At 44.3% G+C, this 13192-nt stretch overlaps 1 protein-coding gene across 2 annotated transcripts in view; it reads right to left on the bottom strand.

Moving 5' to 3' along the window:
* PRKCB (protein kinase C beta) overlaps positions 1–13192 on the bottom strand; it is a 293928-nt gene that overhangs the window by 35533 nt on the left and 245203 nt on the right. For both annotated transcript variants that reach the window (XM_069485934.1, XM_069485933.1), the window contains exons 11-12: positions 5427–5518; positions 3230–3292 (exon numbers count right to left, since the gene is read on the bottom strand). In XM_069485934.1, coding sequence (XP_069342035.1) covers positions 3230–3292; positions 5427–5518 — 155 coding nt within the window. The remainder of the gene's footprint in view (positions 1–3229; positions 3293–5426; positions 5519–13192) is intronic.

Raw genomic sequence — 13192 nt, forward strand, 5'->3', positions numbered from 1 at the left:
TGTGTGCTATACTCACATTCTTTTATTTCCATCTGTGTTGATAAGGACAGCTTGATATTTTGGGGAATGCTTGTATGTCTCCTGCATACAGGATTGCTGCAGTATCAATCACGTTCCTTTCTAAATACCTACTCCAATGTCAACACCTTGTGCTTCAGCCCCAGTCAGTAGGGCTGCTCTGGGGATCAGATTGTCCTAGTCCTAGTAGAAGACGGGGAAGTCCAGCTTCCTGAGAGGTAAGGGGAACTACTGTTCAATTCACATCTCTCCCTTAATTCATTTTGAGTGGGTGGTGGACATCTGTGATTTCTGCCTATTCTAGCATCTTGTGATGAGAGCATCCTAATATTCCTTTGAAGAACCACCCTTCCCCAGTTCTCAAGCCATGTAATGTGGGTGGTGCTAGCGCCCCAAGTGGTCATGTGGGCCTGTCCTGGCCAGTGGAAATACTGCATCCTGCTGGTCACAGCGCCAGATTCAGAATGAGCATATGACCCAATCTGGGCCAATCAAAGTCACTGTATCAGCCCTGGCATTCTGGCTGGTACCATCAGAAGAGAGACGAGTGCTTTTTCCATTGGGATTGCTCAGGTGGTAGAATGTGAGTCTAGAAGCTCCAAGGGTCACCAGAGAGAGAGAAGAAAGCTAATATAGATAAAGGAGAACCTAGAGGGAGAGTGATAAAGTGGACTCTCATGACATCATTTGAGCCCCTGCATTTATCCAGGCCTAAAGTCAGATCTGCCCCTGGACTTTTAAGTAACGTCAGCCAATAAATGCCTCTTCTAGCTTAAATTAGCCTGAATTTAGTTGCTGTCATCATTTCCAACTAAAAGAATGAAATATATCCTGGCATCTCCTATCGTGTCTATAGAGTCTCTTCATCCTAGGGGAGGTCCACTTGCACACACTGTTTGCCAGTAGCAATATTTTACTATTATAATATCTTTGGCGCTGTCCATGTTACTACTTATAGCCAGCCTTCATTCTTATCTACAAACCACAGTGGTTTCTGAATGCTAGGCTGGAACTTAGAGAAACTGAACTTTGCAATAACTTGCTTTACCTAAACATACTAGGTCTATATGTGATTTCATTAATAGTGACATGTCCCCCACCCCCCAGCTTGACCACATGCCCAGAAACTATGTCAACCAGGGAAGGGATAAAATCTCCATCTGTTACAGAAAAGGAGTTTCAGGTGCCAAGAACCAGCAGGTCTTGGGACTGGAAGACACTCCCATCCTATTCACTGTCACTAGCACTCTTTTGATATTCTACTGCCTTCTTTTGTTCTATGTAATAAATCCTCATTTCTGCTTCAAAAAGGGGCTAGAGCAATAGTTCTCTTTAAAGAAATCCATCAAGGGCAAAATCAACACATTCCAGAGATGGTGATCAATAGATCAGACACTAACTTTGACAGGAAGCATCTTTTGTCCCACCCACCCACCGAACATCTCCAGCTGTGATCCTCAAAGAGGATTTAGGTCTAATATAATTTCTCATCCTCTTTACTTAAGAACTGTTCAGTGAACTAGAGCTATAAATGAAGGAAGGAGTGATTTGTAACATTTTAAAAGACTTTCCCACCATGAAGGCAATCTCTATGAAACCATAACACCATGCATCTTTTGTCATGTAATTTTTTAATAGCTTTCATCTGATTATCAATTTCAAGAACTCTGTTTCACTCAAGATTCTTGATGGTGGGGAACAGAAACCAACTCTGATAATTTTAACCTGAAAAGGAATTTATAAAAGGATATTGGGGAGCTCCTGGCATCTACACAGACGGCTGAAGAACCAGATTAGGAGACTACAGAGCCAGAAGCGTGGAGCTGGTCCACTGAAGACACCACCAGAGCCACCACTGGACACAGACATCACCCCCTCTGCTCCATGAAGCCCTAATGCTGGACTGTCCATTGCTGCTAAGAATAACTTCTTCTCTTGCCTCTGGAAACTGGCTGTTCCTGATTACTGTGGCCACTCTTGATTCTATGATCTCTACTTCCTTTCTCACTAGTTTCTAAGTCAAGGTCTTGAGTGAGTAGGACCAAGCGTCAGAGCTTGGGTCGTGTGCCTGCCCTTGCTATAGGGAGACTATGAAAGCATCTGGCATGTTCAATCTTTATAGTAGGAGACAGAGTCTGTTCTTTTTTTTTTTTTTAATGTTTTTTTCTTTTTAATTTTAAATTTATTTCGTTTCTTCCAAGAGGTGTGGAAGAGTCTGTTCTTAAATACAAAGGAAAAAGGTTTACATATTAATTGGCTTAAAAGATTGATAAATATTCCTTATCACTACTTGACAGACTATATTTTTATGATTTCCTTCTCTGTCTCCCACCACGAGAAGATAAACTCCACTAGGGCAAGGCATTGTGGTTGCTGTATTCACTGCTGTATCTCCAGACCCCACAATAGTGCCTAGAACATAGTAGGCTTTTGATAAATATTTGTCAAACAAATGAATGAAATGGACTTTTGTGGCTCTCCATGATCTTTTAAATAGCCCCTCACCCAAGCTAAGCACTGTTTGGAAGCCTCGTGCCCCTGCCAGCCTCTCTTGCATAACAAACCAGCCCCAGCCTGCACTGACTATGCCATTTGCATCCATGTAGCGCAAGGAGAGCTGCATGCTCCGGACTCACTGACAAACAGCAGCCTCAGGCTCAACAGTCTGCCTTGCATGAAATATAAAATGGTATGACTCATACAGCTATGATCATCCACTTGCTCCTCCAAAAACCAGCAAATGCCAAGTCCTGAACTTAATCCTGTATTTCAGGGCAGCTACTCAGAGATCCATTTCCAAGTTGTAGTTACATAGCAAAAAAAAAAAAAAATTGTTTCATAATAACATGACCCATCACATCTGGCCAGCCAAGATGCTTTGCTGGACCCCAAATGTGGGGTCCACAGACAAGAGAGAGAAGTGCTGGGCCCCATAGTGAGCCTCCTCTTCTTACAGCAAATGGTCTCATGTTTGAGGCTCAGAACCATCATTGGTGACACAGTCCATCGAGATTTTCTATCATCATATAGAGCTGCCCAAACTTTGCCAGGGCAGTGGGCGATGCTGCCTGGCAGAACACATGCCCAAGTTAGTACTGGAGGATTCCTCCCCCACCACGGATTCTAATTTTAAAAGCAGCTGAAGAAAGAGGCAGGGAAGGAAGGAACTGAGGGAGATGAGGAGATGGAAAGTGTAGCAGTGTTCACTTACCGGTAAATGATGCCCTTGCTCTGTAAGAAGAACAGACCGATGGCGATTTCTGCAGCGTAAAATCTGAAATTAAAAAAAAAAAAAAAACAGTGATGGAGAAATTCAAGTACACCATATGCTTGGCAGCTCTCAGAATTCAATACGATATTGAACGAGGCACAGGGCATTAAAGTCCCACCATGGATGGTCAGCTACACAGCTCGTAGAATGCTGAGAGTAGGGATGGATGAACGGCGTGGTTTAGAGAGCTATAGGGCTGCCTTAAGGACAGACTGGGGGTGGGCAGAGGCTCAGCAATTGCGTAGTGGGGAGGGGGCGGTCATGGGATATAATGGACTGCATGAGGAACCGTGGTTTCAGACTATAGCAAATTAAAATATCTTAACAAGAACAGCTAACATCTGTTGAAGTCTTACCATCCACCTGGCATCATCTTAGGCATTATCTGATTTAACCCTGATAATAATCCTGCGAGGTAGGTCCTTCTATTACCCACCTGTTCCTCAAATGAGGAAACTGAGGCTCAGACAGATGAAATAACTTAGGCAAGTTACATAGCTAATGAATGGCACAGCCAGGATCCGAAACAGCATCTGACTAAAGAGTAACCTCTTAATGAAGGTCTACCCAGAAGGAAAGAGGTTTTGAGAAAACTAGAAAGCCCAGTTATACCACAAGGGTTGGACGGGGTTTTGGGGAACTATGTTCGGTGTCCTGACAATATGTCTTTTTTTTTTTTTTTTTGAGACAGAGTCTCACTCTGTTGCCCAGGCTAGAGTGAGTGCCGTGGCGTCAGCCTAGCTCACAGCAACCTCAAACTCCTGAGCTCAAGGGATCCTCCTGTCTCAGCCTCCCGAGTAGCTGGGACTACAGGCATGCACCGCCATGCCCGGCTAATTTTTTCTATATATATTTTTAGCTGTCCATATAATTTCTTTCTATTTTTAGTAGAGATGGGGTCTCGCTCTTGCTCAGGCTCGTCTTGAACTCCTGAGCTCAAACGATCCGCCCACCTCGGCCTCCCAGAGTGCTAGGATTACAGGCGTGAGCCACCGCGCCCGGCCGACAATATGTCTTGTGTGATAATGGATTAAAGCCTGTGGTCAATTAGATGTTAGAAATAAAAGAGGAGCCAGTCCTCTTAGGATCATGCCAAGAGACACAAATGGCTTGATTTGGAGGCACAGGATCACGCAAATCCTACCGGAACATGGTGCTCACAGCCTCGGCAGGTGGGAGGGGAGGGGCAAGCTGAGCTGGGTGGGAGCCAGCAAGCCTCGGGTGTGACAGGGTGGGGCCCTAGCCGAGCCCTGGGGGCTCTCTGGAGAGCCAATGAGATCTTAGCAAACTCCCCAGGGAGAGGTTGTCTTCGCTAATTCCTATGACTTGCCGTGTTCCCGTTCGATCACAGGTTCTAAGCAGGAGAGTAATAAGATGAGATTTGTGTGCTAAAAAGATGAAACTCTGGCTGCCTTGGGTACCAAAGGGGATGGAATGGACACAGTAGAAGATACACACTTCCCAAAACCCAAAATCAGTCTCCCATCCCAGGAACCACAAAACACTATTCAACCTGATCATCTCCTGGAGTGAAGGTGTCTAAGAGGGAGAGTGGTGTAAGACAGAGAACACAAGCAAAAAAATGTGGGTCAAAATTCTGGATCAGCCTCGCACTAGCCCTGGGGTCTTGAGCAAGTTTCCAAAACTCTCTGTGTCTTGGTTTCCCTGTCTGTAAAGCAGAGGTGCCGATACCTACCTCCCAGAGTTATTCTCAGGATTAAACGAGACAATGTCTGTTGAGCCCTTAGAGCCTGGCCTATAAAAAGCTCCCCATAAATATTAGCAAATGAACAAACAAAACCTACAGTGACATTCCCCAAGGAAGCTATACAGCCTTTCCTAGGAGTCAGAGGCAACAATTAGAGACAAAGAAATTGCTATGGTTTTAGAGCTTCACGTTCTTAGCTGGTTCCAGGAAAAAAAATAAATTAAATTAAATTAAAAGAATCATCCCCTATCAAGCAGAACACCTTCTCCCCTGGCCAAATATTTCTCACAGACAAGCCTGAGATGTTTAAAAAATCCTTTGTTGGCAAAAAAAAAAAAAAACCAACCAACCAAACAAACAAACAAAAAACCCAAAGGAACTAACAACCCACCCATTTATCCCAAGGACACAGCACAAGTTCTCACTTACACGGCGTGAGGCTCCTTAAACCGGCCAACTTGTTGGATGTGGTACATGAGGTCACCCCCGTTCACGTACTCCATCACGAAGTACAGGCGGTCCTGCAAGAGGAGAGCAAACCGAGAAATCAGCATCCCGTGGCCTCTCAGGCTCCAAACGCAGAGCAGCGGGTAGCCGGAATGATGATCAAAACCACCGGGACTCTCTGACAGGTCCCCATTTGCCTGCCCCAGTGTCTCCCCAAGAATAACATTCGTGCCCCTAGAAGTATGTGAGCGAGCACAGGTGGCATATGAATAATCTTTTTCATTAATAACTACAAGTTTAGATTCATGTGGGCTAGAAAATATACTTAGCACACTAATCTTGTGACTTAATTGATATTATTGTTTAGGATAAGACTAATTTTAAAAAAAGTAGGAAATGTTAAGTAAATACTACTACAGGTCATAGGTAGGGACAGCCTCCATGATGGCCCTCTAATAATTTTTTTAATCTCTTGGTATCTGTGTTCTAATGTAGTACCTTCCCACAATGAATAGGACTGACTTGTGTGGCAAATAGGATAGTGTAGAAGTAATAATACGTGACTTCCGGGATGAGGTCACAGAAGACCTTACAGCTTTCCCCCCACCCCCCTCTCTTGGATCACTCACTCTGGGGGAAGCCAGCCGCCATGTCACGAGGGTGCTCAAGCAGCGCTGTGGAAAGGTACGTTTGGCAAAGAACTGAGGCCTCCTGCCCACAGCCAGCACCAACTGCAGTCAGGTGATCGAACGACCTTAGGAACAGACCCTTGCTCCCAAGACAAGCCTTCAGGTGACTGCAATCCCAGCTGGCAACGTAGCAGCAGCTTCATTTGAGGCTCACAGCCAGAATCACTTAGGTAAAGCACTGCCAAATTTCTGACCCACAGCAACTGTGAAATATTAAGTGTTTACTGTTGTTTTAAACCACTGAGTTTTGAGATACTCAGCAACAGATAACTGAACAGTGGCTACAAAAAACAAAATAAAATATGAATTATCAAGGTTTGAAAACTAGTAGCTGAGGGGGGCATGTCCAGAAGTAAAAGAATTGGGGCCAGAAAAAGAAATCTGTGCCCCATTCAGGGCATTTTTTCAACATGTCTTTTAAGGGATATTGTGAACTCCTTCAGAGTAGGGGCTATGTCCTCCTCGGCTGTGCAAGCTGTGTTCCTGACACCACAGCTGGCAAACAGTAAGTGCCCAGAGGGTGACAGAGCACAGGCATTGGAGCCAAAGAGAAAACCAGCTCTGCCTCCTACTGGCTGGGTATCCTTGGAGAAGATATTCAACATCTGGGTTTCCTCATCTGTAAAGAGGAAGTACTGATAGAGCCACAGTGGTGGTGTTAGGATTAGATGAGACAGATGTGTGCTGTGGTCCCTGGGCAGCACCTACATATGATCTGCCTGCTCTCCTTCCATCAAAGGGTGTTTACTAAATGAATGAATGACTTCTCCTCCTCTTAGAAACTTCTGCTTGAGTGAAATCACTCCTTTATGCTACGTTCCTTTGGTTTGCAATGGCAGAGTCTGCACCAACTAAGTGTAGGGAGCTTAAGTCCCTCTCATGTTCTCAGCCTAAAGAAATCACATCCTCTAACCCACTCAGTCTAAATTAGGTCTGCCTGCTACACTCTTTCATGAACCCCTGTGGGGTTTTTTTCCCCTCTAATCATACCGTAATTTGTAACTATATATTTAACTAGATGAATATTTATTTCATCTATTCACTCATCAATTAAGTCAAAAATATTTATACAGCCCTACGAGATACCCTATAGGTGTTGGGAATAAAGCAGTGAACAAAACCAACACAAATCCCCTGCCTTTATCTTTCATTCTAGTAGGGGGACACAGATAAAGACAATGAATGCTACACATAATAAATAAATTATGTAGAACATTAAAACGTAATGAGTGCTATGGAAAACGCAGAGCAAAGTAAGGGAGCTTGGGAGTGCCAGCTGGGTGAGATGGGAGAAAGGAGTTCTTATTTCCATCAGGTGCTCAGGATAAATCTTATCGAGAAGGAGATGCTTCAGCAAAGACTTGGAGGAGTTGATGGAAGCAGCTATGCAGATATCTAGAGCAAGAGCTTACCAGGTGGAGGAAACCATCTGTGCAAAGGCCCTGTGGCCACAGCACATCTGCTGTGCTTTGGGAACCTTGAGGAACCAGTGTGATTGCAGAAGTGAGAAGAAGGGAGACAGGAGATGAGGCCAGAGAGGTGACGAGGGACTCAGATCCTGTACGGCCTCAAAGGCTAATACAAAGTCTTTGATTTTTCTCTCCGAAAGAAACTAATGCCAGATAAGACTGCAAGTTCCACAAGGCCAGAAACCATGTCAAATCTGTTTCCCACTGTGTACCAAGAGCCCAGCACCTTGGCTGGCCAAAGAGAGCCATCCGTGCACATTAATTAAGTGAATGAATGAGTGATCGTAGAGGCAGCAGGAATTAGTGGGCCCCTAAAGCACCATCCATGCAGTCAGAAGGCTGGAACTGAAGCCTTGGCTCCACACTTTCTAGCTGGGTGGGCTTGGGAAGACCACTTTATACCTCTGATCCTTGATATCTCCCTGTATAAAATGAGGGCAATATAATCAACCATCTCTAACAGGGTGACCGAGGGGCGTGCACAGTGCTGCCGATTGCAAACGTGATGAAAACGAGACGTCCCGTCGGCACTGCCCAGTTATTGCAGCCAGACCAGTGGTTTTCAAACTCAAGTTGTAGCTCACTTTAATTGATCATTAAATCAATCTGGCAGTTCACGATCAACTTTAAAAAAAAAAAAAAGAAAATGAAAGAAAGAGAACAAACTAGAAACTATCGGAGTACCCTACACAGAGCACCACTAAGTATTAATATTATTTTGTGAAACATGTGTTTTGGTTCTATGTATATGTTGATATGAGTGAGTTGCAATTTAAAAGGTGGTTTGCTGGCAAAAGCTGCAAAGCTGTTGCGAGGGGCTATAAAACCAGGAGAATGGGATAGGGGAAAGTGGCAGGTAGGGCAAAGGTGCCACCTTTTAAGTCAATAGAGGATTTGAAGTCTTGTGCCAGCACTTACGAGCTATGCAACAGGGAGCCGTCACTTAACTTCTAATCTCCAGCTTTCTCTTACCTGTACAGTGGACATTCTTCACCTGCCCCACAGAGTGTCAAACACAAGGACCTATAGCGAGTGTCTAACGTGATGTTGGCCATATAACAAATGTTTAATTCACCATTTAAAAAATCTTCTGTACAGTGCACTGAACTTTAGCTTATATGTAACAGTCATATGTGCATTTGTCAGATATGTATTGAGTGCCTAATAGTTATACTAATAATAACAACAATAATAAAATTAAGTTAGCATCCTTGGGGTACGTACTATGTGACTGAGCTAAATGCTTTATGTGCTTTGTCTCACTTATTCCTCTAAACAACCCAACATGACAAATATTATCATGTTCCCCCTTCTACAGACGTGAAAGTTGCAGCCCAGAAAGGCTAAATAACTTGCCACTGGTCACTTGGGTTGGCAAACTGTAAAGCCAGGATTTGGACCCTGGCAGTTTGATTCCAGAGTTCATACTGGCAATTTCTCATTAAGCTGCCTCCAGGAAGTCCATCTTGCATGAAAGGTTCTGGGCTGGACATGACACGGTGTGTAGATGTGTCCTCCCCACAAAGAGCTTCCAGTCCGGAGGGGCGAGAAGGAACGTTGAGATCTAGCCATGCATCGATACACACACTGGCAGGTTGGGGTGAGGAACCTGCGGCCTTAAGGCCACTTGTGGTCTTCTGCAGCAGAGAAAGCTGAAGCTTTTCTTGCCTCCTTTGGTGCTTAAAAAAAAATCTTGAAATCAGAAGGCCACACACATGTCCCCCGCTCCCCGCCCACCATTTGGCCAATTTGTTTTTGAAATGGTTTTTCTTTCTCGGACCAATACTACTCTCATCCCTAATGAGAGGTAGAGAGAGGTGGAATCATCACTTCCATTCTCAAGGTCCAAGGCCCATGAGATTTGCAGAAAGGTCACATCCAAGTTGGTGGCAGAACGCAGACAGTACGCCAGAACCGCCGACACCCAGCCCCTGGTTCTTTGGGGGACTTTTGATAGAAAACAAGCCTAAAAATAGCATCTGCTTTGCGGCACGTTGAAGAGAACCAAAACACTTGCTTTTAAAAATTATTTTTAAAACTAGCAGATGGCATTGGCCACAAAGAGAAAAGTAAGTGAGAGAGAGATTGCGCTTGCTTGCTTTCGGCTGGGAAGAACTCAACTTGCCCCCCAAACTCATTAGTTGGAACCCCCACATGGGGGGATAGCTCCTCTGTGGGTAATGCTTTGTGGTGTGTTTCTGCCGCTCACCATATGTGGGGAAACCCTGAGATCCATCATCTTTGGACTGTACTGAGTGTGGCTTTGACACACCAGCGCCTCAGCTACTCAAGGTTACGGATGGCATCTCACTGTCCTTTCATTTCTGGACAAACACTTAATGATGCCCACTCTATGCCAGGCACTATTCTATTGCCAGAGATCCTGCTGGGAATGATCCATGGTGCCTGGTGTTAAGGATTTCCCCAGACGAGTTGAGGAGACCAAATAAATTTCCAAATGGCGATGTTTCCCAAAATGAGGTAGGAGGTAATTTTAGGTAGTCCATGGATGCATATGTTTTTACCTTTATAGTTTCATGTTTATTTTAATATGCATTGTGAAAAAATACAGCTAAGTACTTAAGCCCCTCATAGCATGGCTATTACTGCTGGAGAGGGAGAGTAAAATGCATGGAGTCACGTAACAGAAGTGGGCAAGGAGATTGGGACCAAATTACAACACACTTCGTAAAGCCATCGATCCAAACTCCAGTTGTCTCCCAATTGGCTTCAAGGTCTTTACCACCTTTGCCTGTATCCTCTACTAAAATTTACTCATTTTAAAAATAATTTTACTAACTCGCCTTTTAAAAGCTTAATCATGCTTATTTAAAAAATTTCAAGCACATACCAAAGTCATAAATGGAAATTCATCATCTCTGCAAAAAAGAAAAGATCTGGAGTCTATCATCTCTATGCTATATCTAGTCTGGCTTTGGTACATCAATCCTTTAAATGACTTATTTTTAAAATACATGCAATTCGTCCACATACCACCAAGTTCATCTCCCACTCCACAGTAAGAAACATCAAAATCTGAGAAACGCGGTCAGAGGCAATCTAGAGCCAATCTTGAGCAGAGGAGTGAGTTTTAGAACTTTCACTGAGCATGTATTTTTGCAAGTCATGGCATTGGACGTCGAAAGAGGCAAAAATGATGAATAAGATACAGGCTTGGCCTCGGAGAATTCATAATCTTGGTTAAAACAAATATACAACTAATTCCAACCATAATCTAGAATAGGATGTGATGAATGAAATTGCACGGGAGTCACCAGGAGTGAGCTATGGGGGTTTCAGTTAACTAAATGGTCCTCACCCACTGCCCCTAATTTTTACATATTTATTCTCCTCCATAACTCCCTGAAATTTGGCTTTGTTCTCCACTCTTCCTATAAAATTATTGCATGATATTCCTAATCATCACACCCAGTGGCGTTTGGTTAAGGCTTATTTGTTGGACTCCAATGCAAGTAATTAAAAAAGTATTTCTTGAGTATGGACTGGAGGCCCAGGTTGGCTCTTTCCGACTTGCTCAATATTCCAAAGAGGACTTGTCACCGCTCAGAGTTCCAACTCTCATCTCCCTGGGCTGATGAATCTTGACTTATATTTCTCTCCTGAGCTCCAGTCAGCTCCAGCTGGCTACAGGACGTTTCTACGTGGGTGTTCCACTGTCAACTCCAATTACAAAGCTCAGAAAGGCAAACTCACCATCTTTTTCTTCAAACTAGCCAGTCTGCTCAACTTTAAAGCGTTTCTTCAAAATTGTCGTTGTTCTGGTGATTCTTCATTACCTCTGTCCTCTCGGCTTCTAGGGCCTTCAGGTAATTTTAAATTTCCTTTCTCCTTTATCTCTTGTATTCAACTGATAAATAATTCAAATTAAATACCTGTCACCACATTGTGCAAAATGTTTGGATAGAATTTCCAAATTTGGAACATGAGTATGAGGACAGTCTGATTTAAAATGATGACTATGGTGGCATGTGCAGAATTCACCGGTGTCCCCGGATGGGACAAAGGAATTCACAAGAGACAGTCTGCCCCCAAAGACAGCTGCAACATGATACCTGTGTGACTGCGGGGGGGACACCTACCACTTTTAATAAGATGCCATGGACAGAGAAAACCAACCACGTGGGCACCTCTATATACCATGCTCTAAGATGAGTTGCAGTTAGAATTTGTCTATTTAATGATCTTTAATGACTTTCCAAGCTGTCTGTGAATTCATCCTGTCTGTAAGCTGTTCCCTTGATTGCTCAGGGCCATCTGTTTCTCTCCAGAGAGGCTGTGGAGGGCGGTGGCTGAGAGCCCTGGCTTTGGCATCAGCTAGTCCTGGGTTCAAGTCCCAGTTATATCGGATACTTACTCCAAGACCTCGGGTCAGTAACTTAAACTCTCTCTGCCTTCCTAAAGGGGGTAATGACAGCTGCTTCTTCACAGAGGTGTTGCCAAGATGCATCAGATGATGCATGACAATTCCATGCACACTCATCGAGCCTCACTCACATAAGCGTGCAATCAAGGACGTGTTCACACACCTTTCTTTCCTCTGTGTTTTACAGTTTTAGAATCACCGTAGGAACCAAGCAATTGATACTTCTCAAACATTTTTTTCCCTTCAGCTTTCTAACTCTTGCCCTTCCACAAAAACACCAAAGTTCTCAAGGGCTAGAACAACCTCGCTTCTTCCTTGGAATTCCACAGACCTTTGATTGTTGAATGAATATGCAAAGGCCACCGTCAAGAAAGCAAAGAGAATCAGGCTCTGTCCATTCCTACCTGCCCGGGCTCTCGCTGCCTGGGCTGCCTCCCTGATTCCTTTCCTGCAATCAAGATCCTCGGACGGTGTTAGTTGACAAAAGCCCTGACATCTGTCAAGCTCTCACCAGCTTCCTCTCCTGGGAGGCACTGAATGCCGTGTTTGTAGCATTAGGCTATAAACCATATCCTGCTTCAACCCAGTTGGTCTCCCCGGACTCAAGATGAAGCCTTCCACCTGGCATGAGTATCAATTATTCCACCCCCTGTAGATACAACACCACCTTTTAAGGTTCCTACTGAGTTAGAAGTAGCCAATCACCAGCTGATTGAGCCAGGAATAAACATTGGACCCAAGATGAACCAATCAGATTCTCTTTCCTATGAGTATAAATTGGGACTCAGGGAATTTGGTGGATAGGGAAACTGCAAGAGGCTAGGAAAGCAATGTTTCTTACGAGCAGGGAGAAACAGAGAAAGCAAGGAGAGAGAAACAGAAAAATGCATTCTAGACTGATTTAAGGTTAAAGATTCTAGTTCTTCATTGAGGCCCCGGTATACCTTTGCCTTTGGGTGGTTTCTTTCCAATAAAATCCTCTTTTTGCATGAGTTAGTTTGGTGGGACACAGGGCGTGTTCTGTTTCTTACAACCCAATCATTGCTGGCTGAGACAACAGCCAGAGCCTCCTGCAGTCATGCCCTGAAGTTCAACCACACCCTTGGCCGCTGCTACCAACCCAGAGCTGACCCTGAGTTACCACGACCCCTTGGGCACTCTTGGGGCTCCATGGACATGCCATCAGGGGTCACCTCTATGAGTGGG

Source organism: Eulemur rufifrons, chromosome 14, assembly GCF_041146395.1.
Source record: "Eulemur rufifrons isolate Redbay chromosome 14, OSU_ERuf_1, whole genome shotgun sequence".
Taxonomy (NCBI): domain Eukaryota; kingdom Metazoa; phylum Chordata; class Mammalia; order Primates; family Lemuridae; genus Eulemur; species Eulemur rufifrons.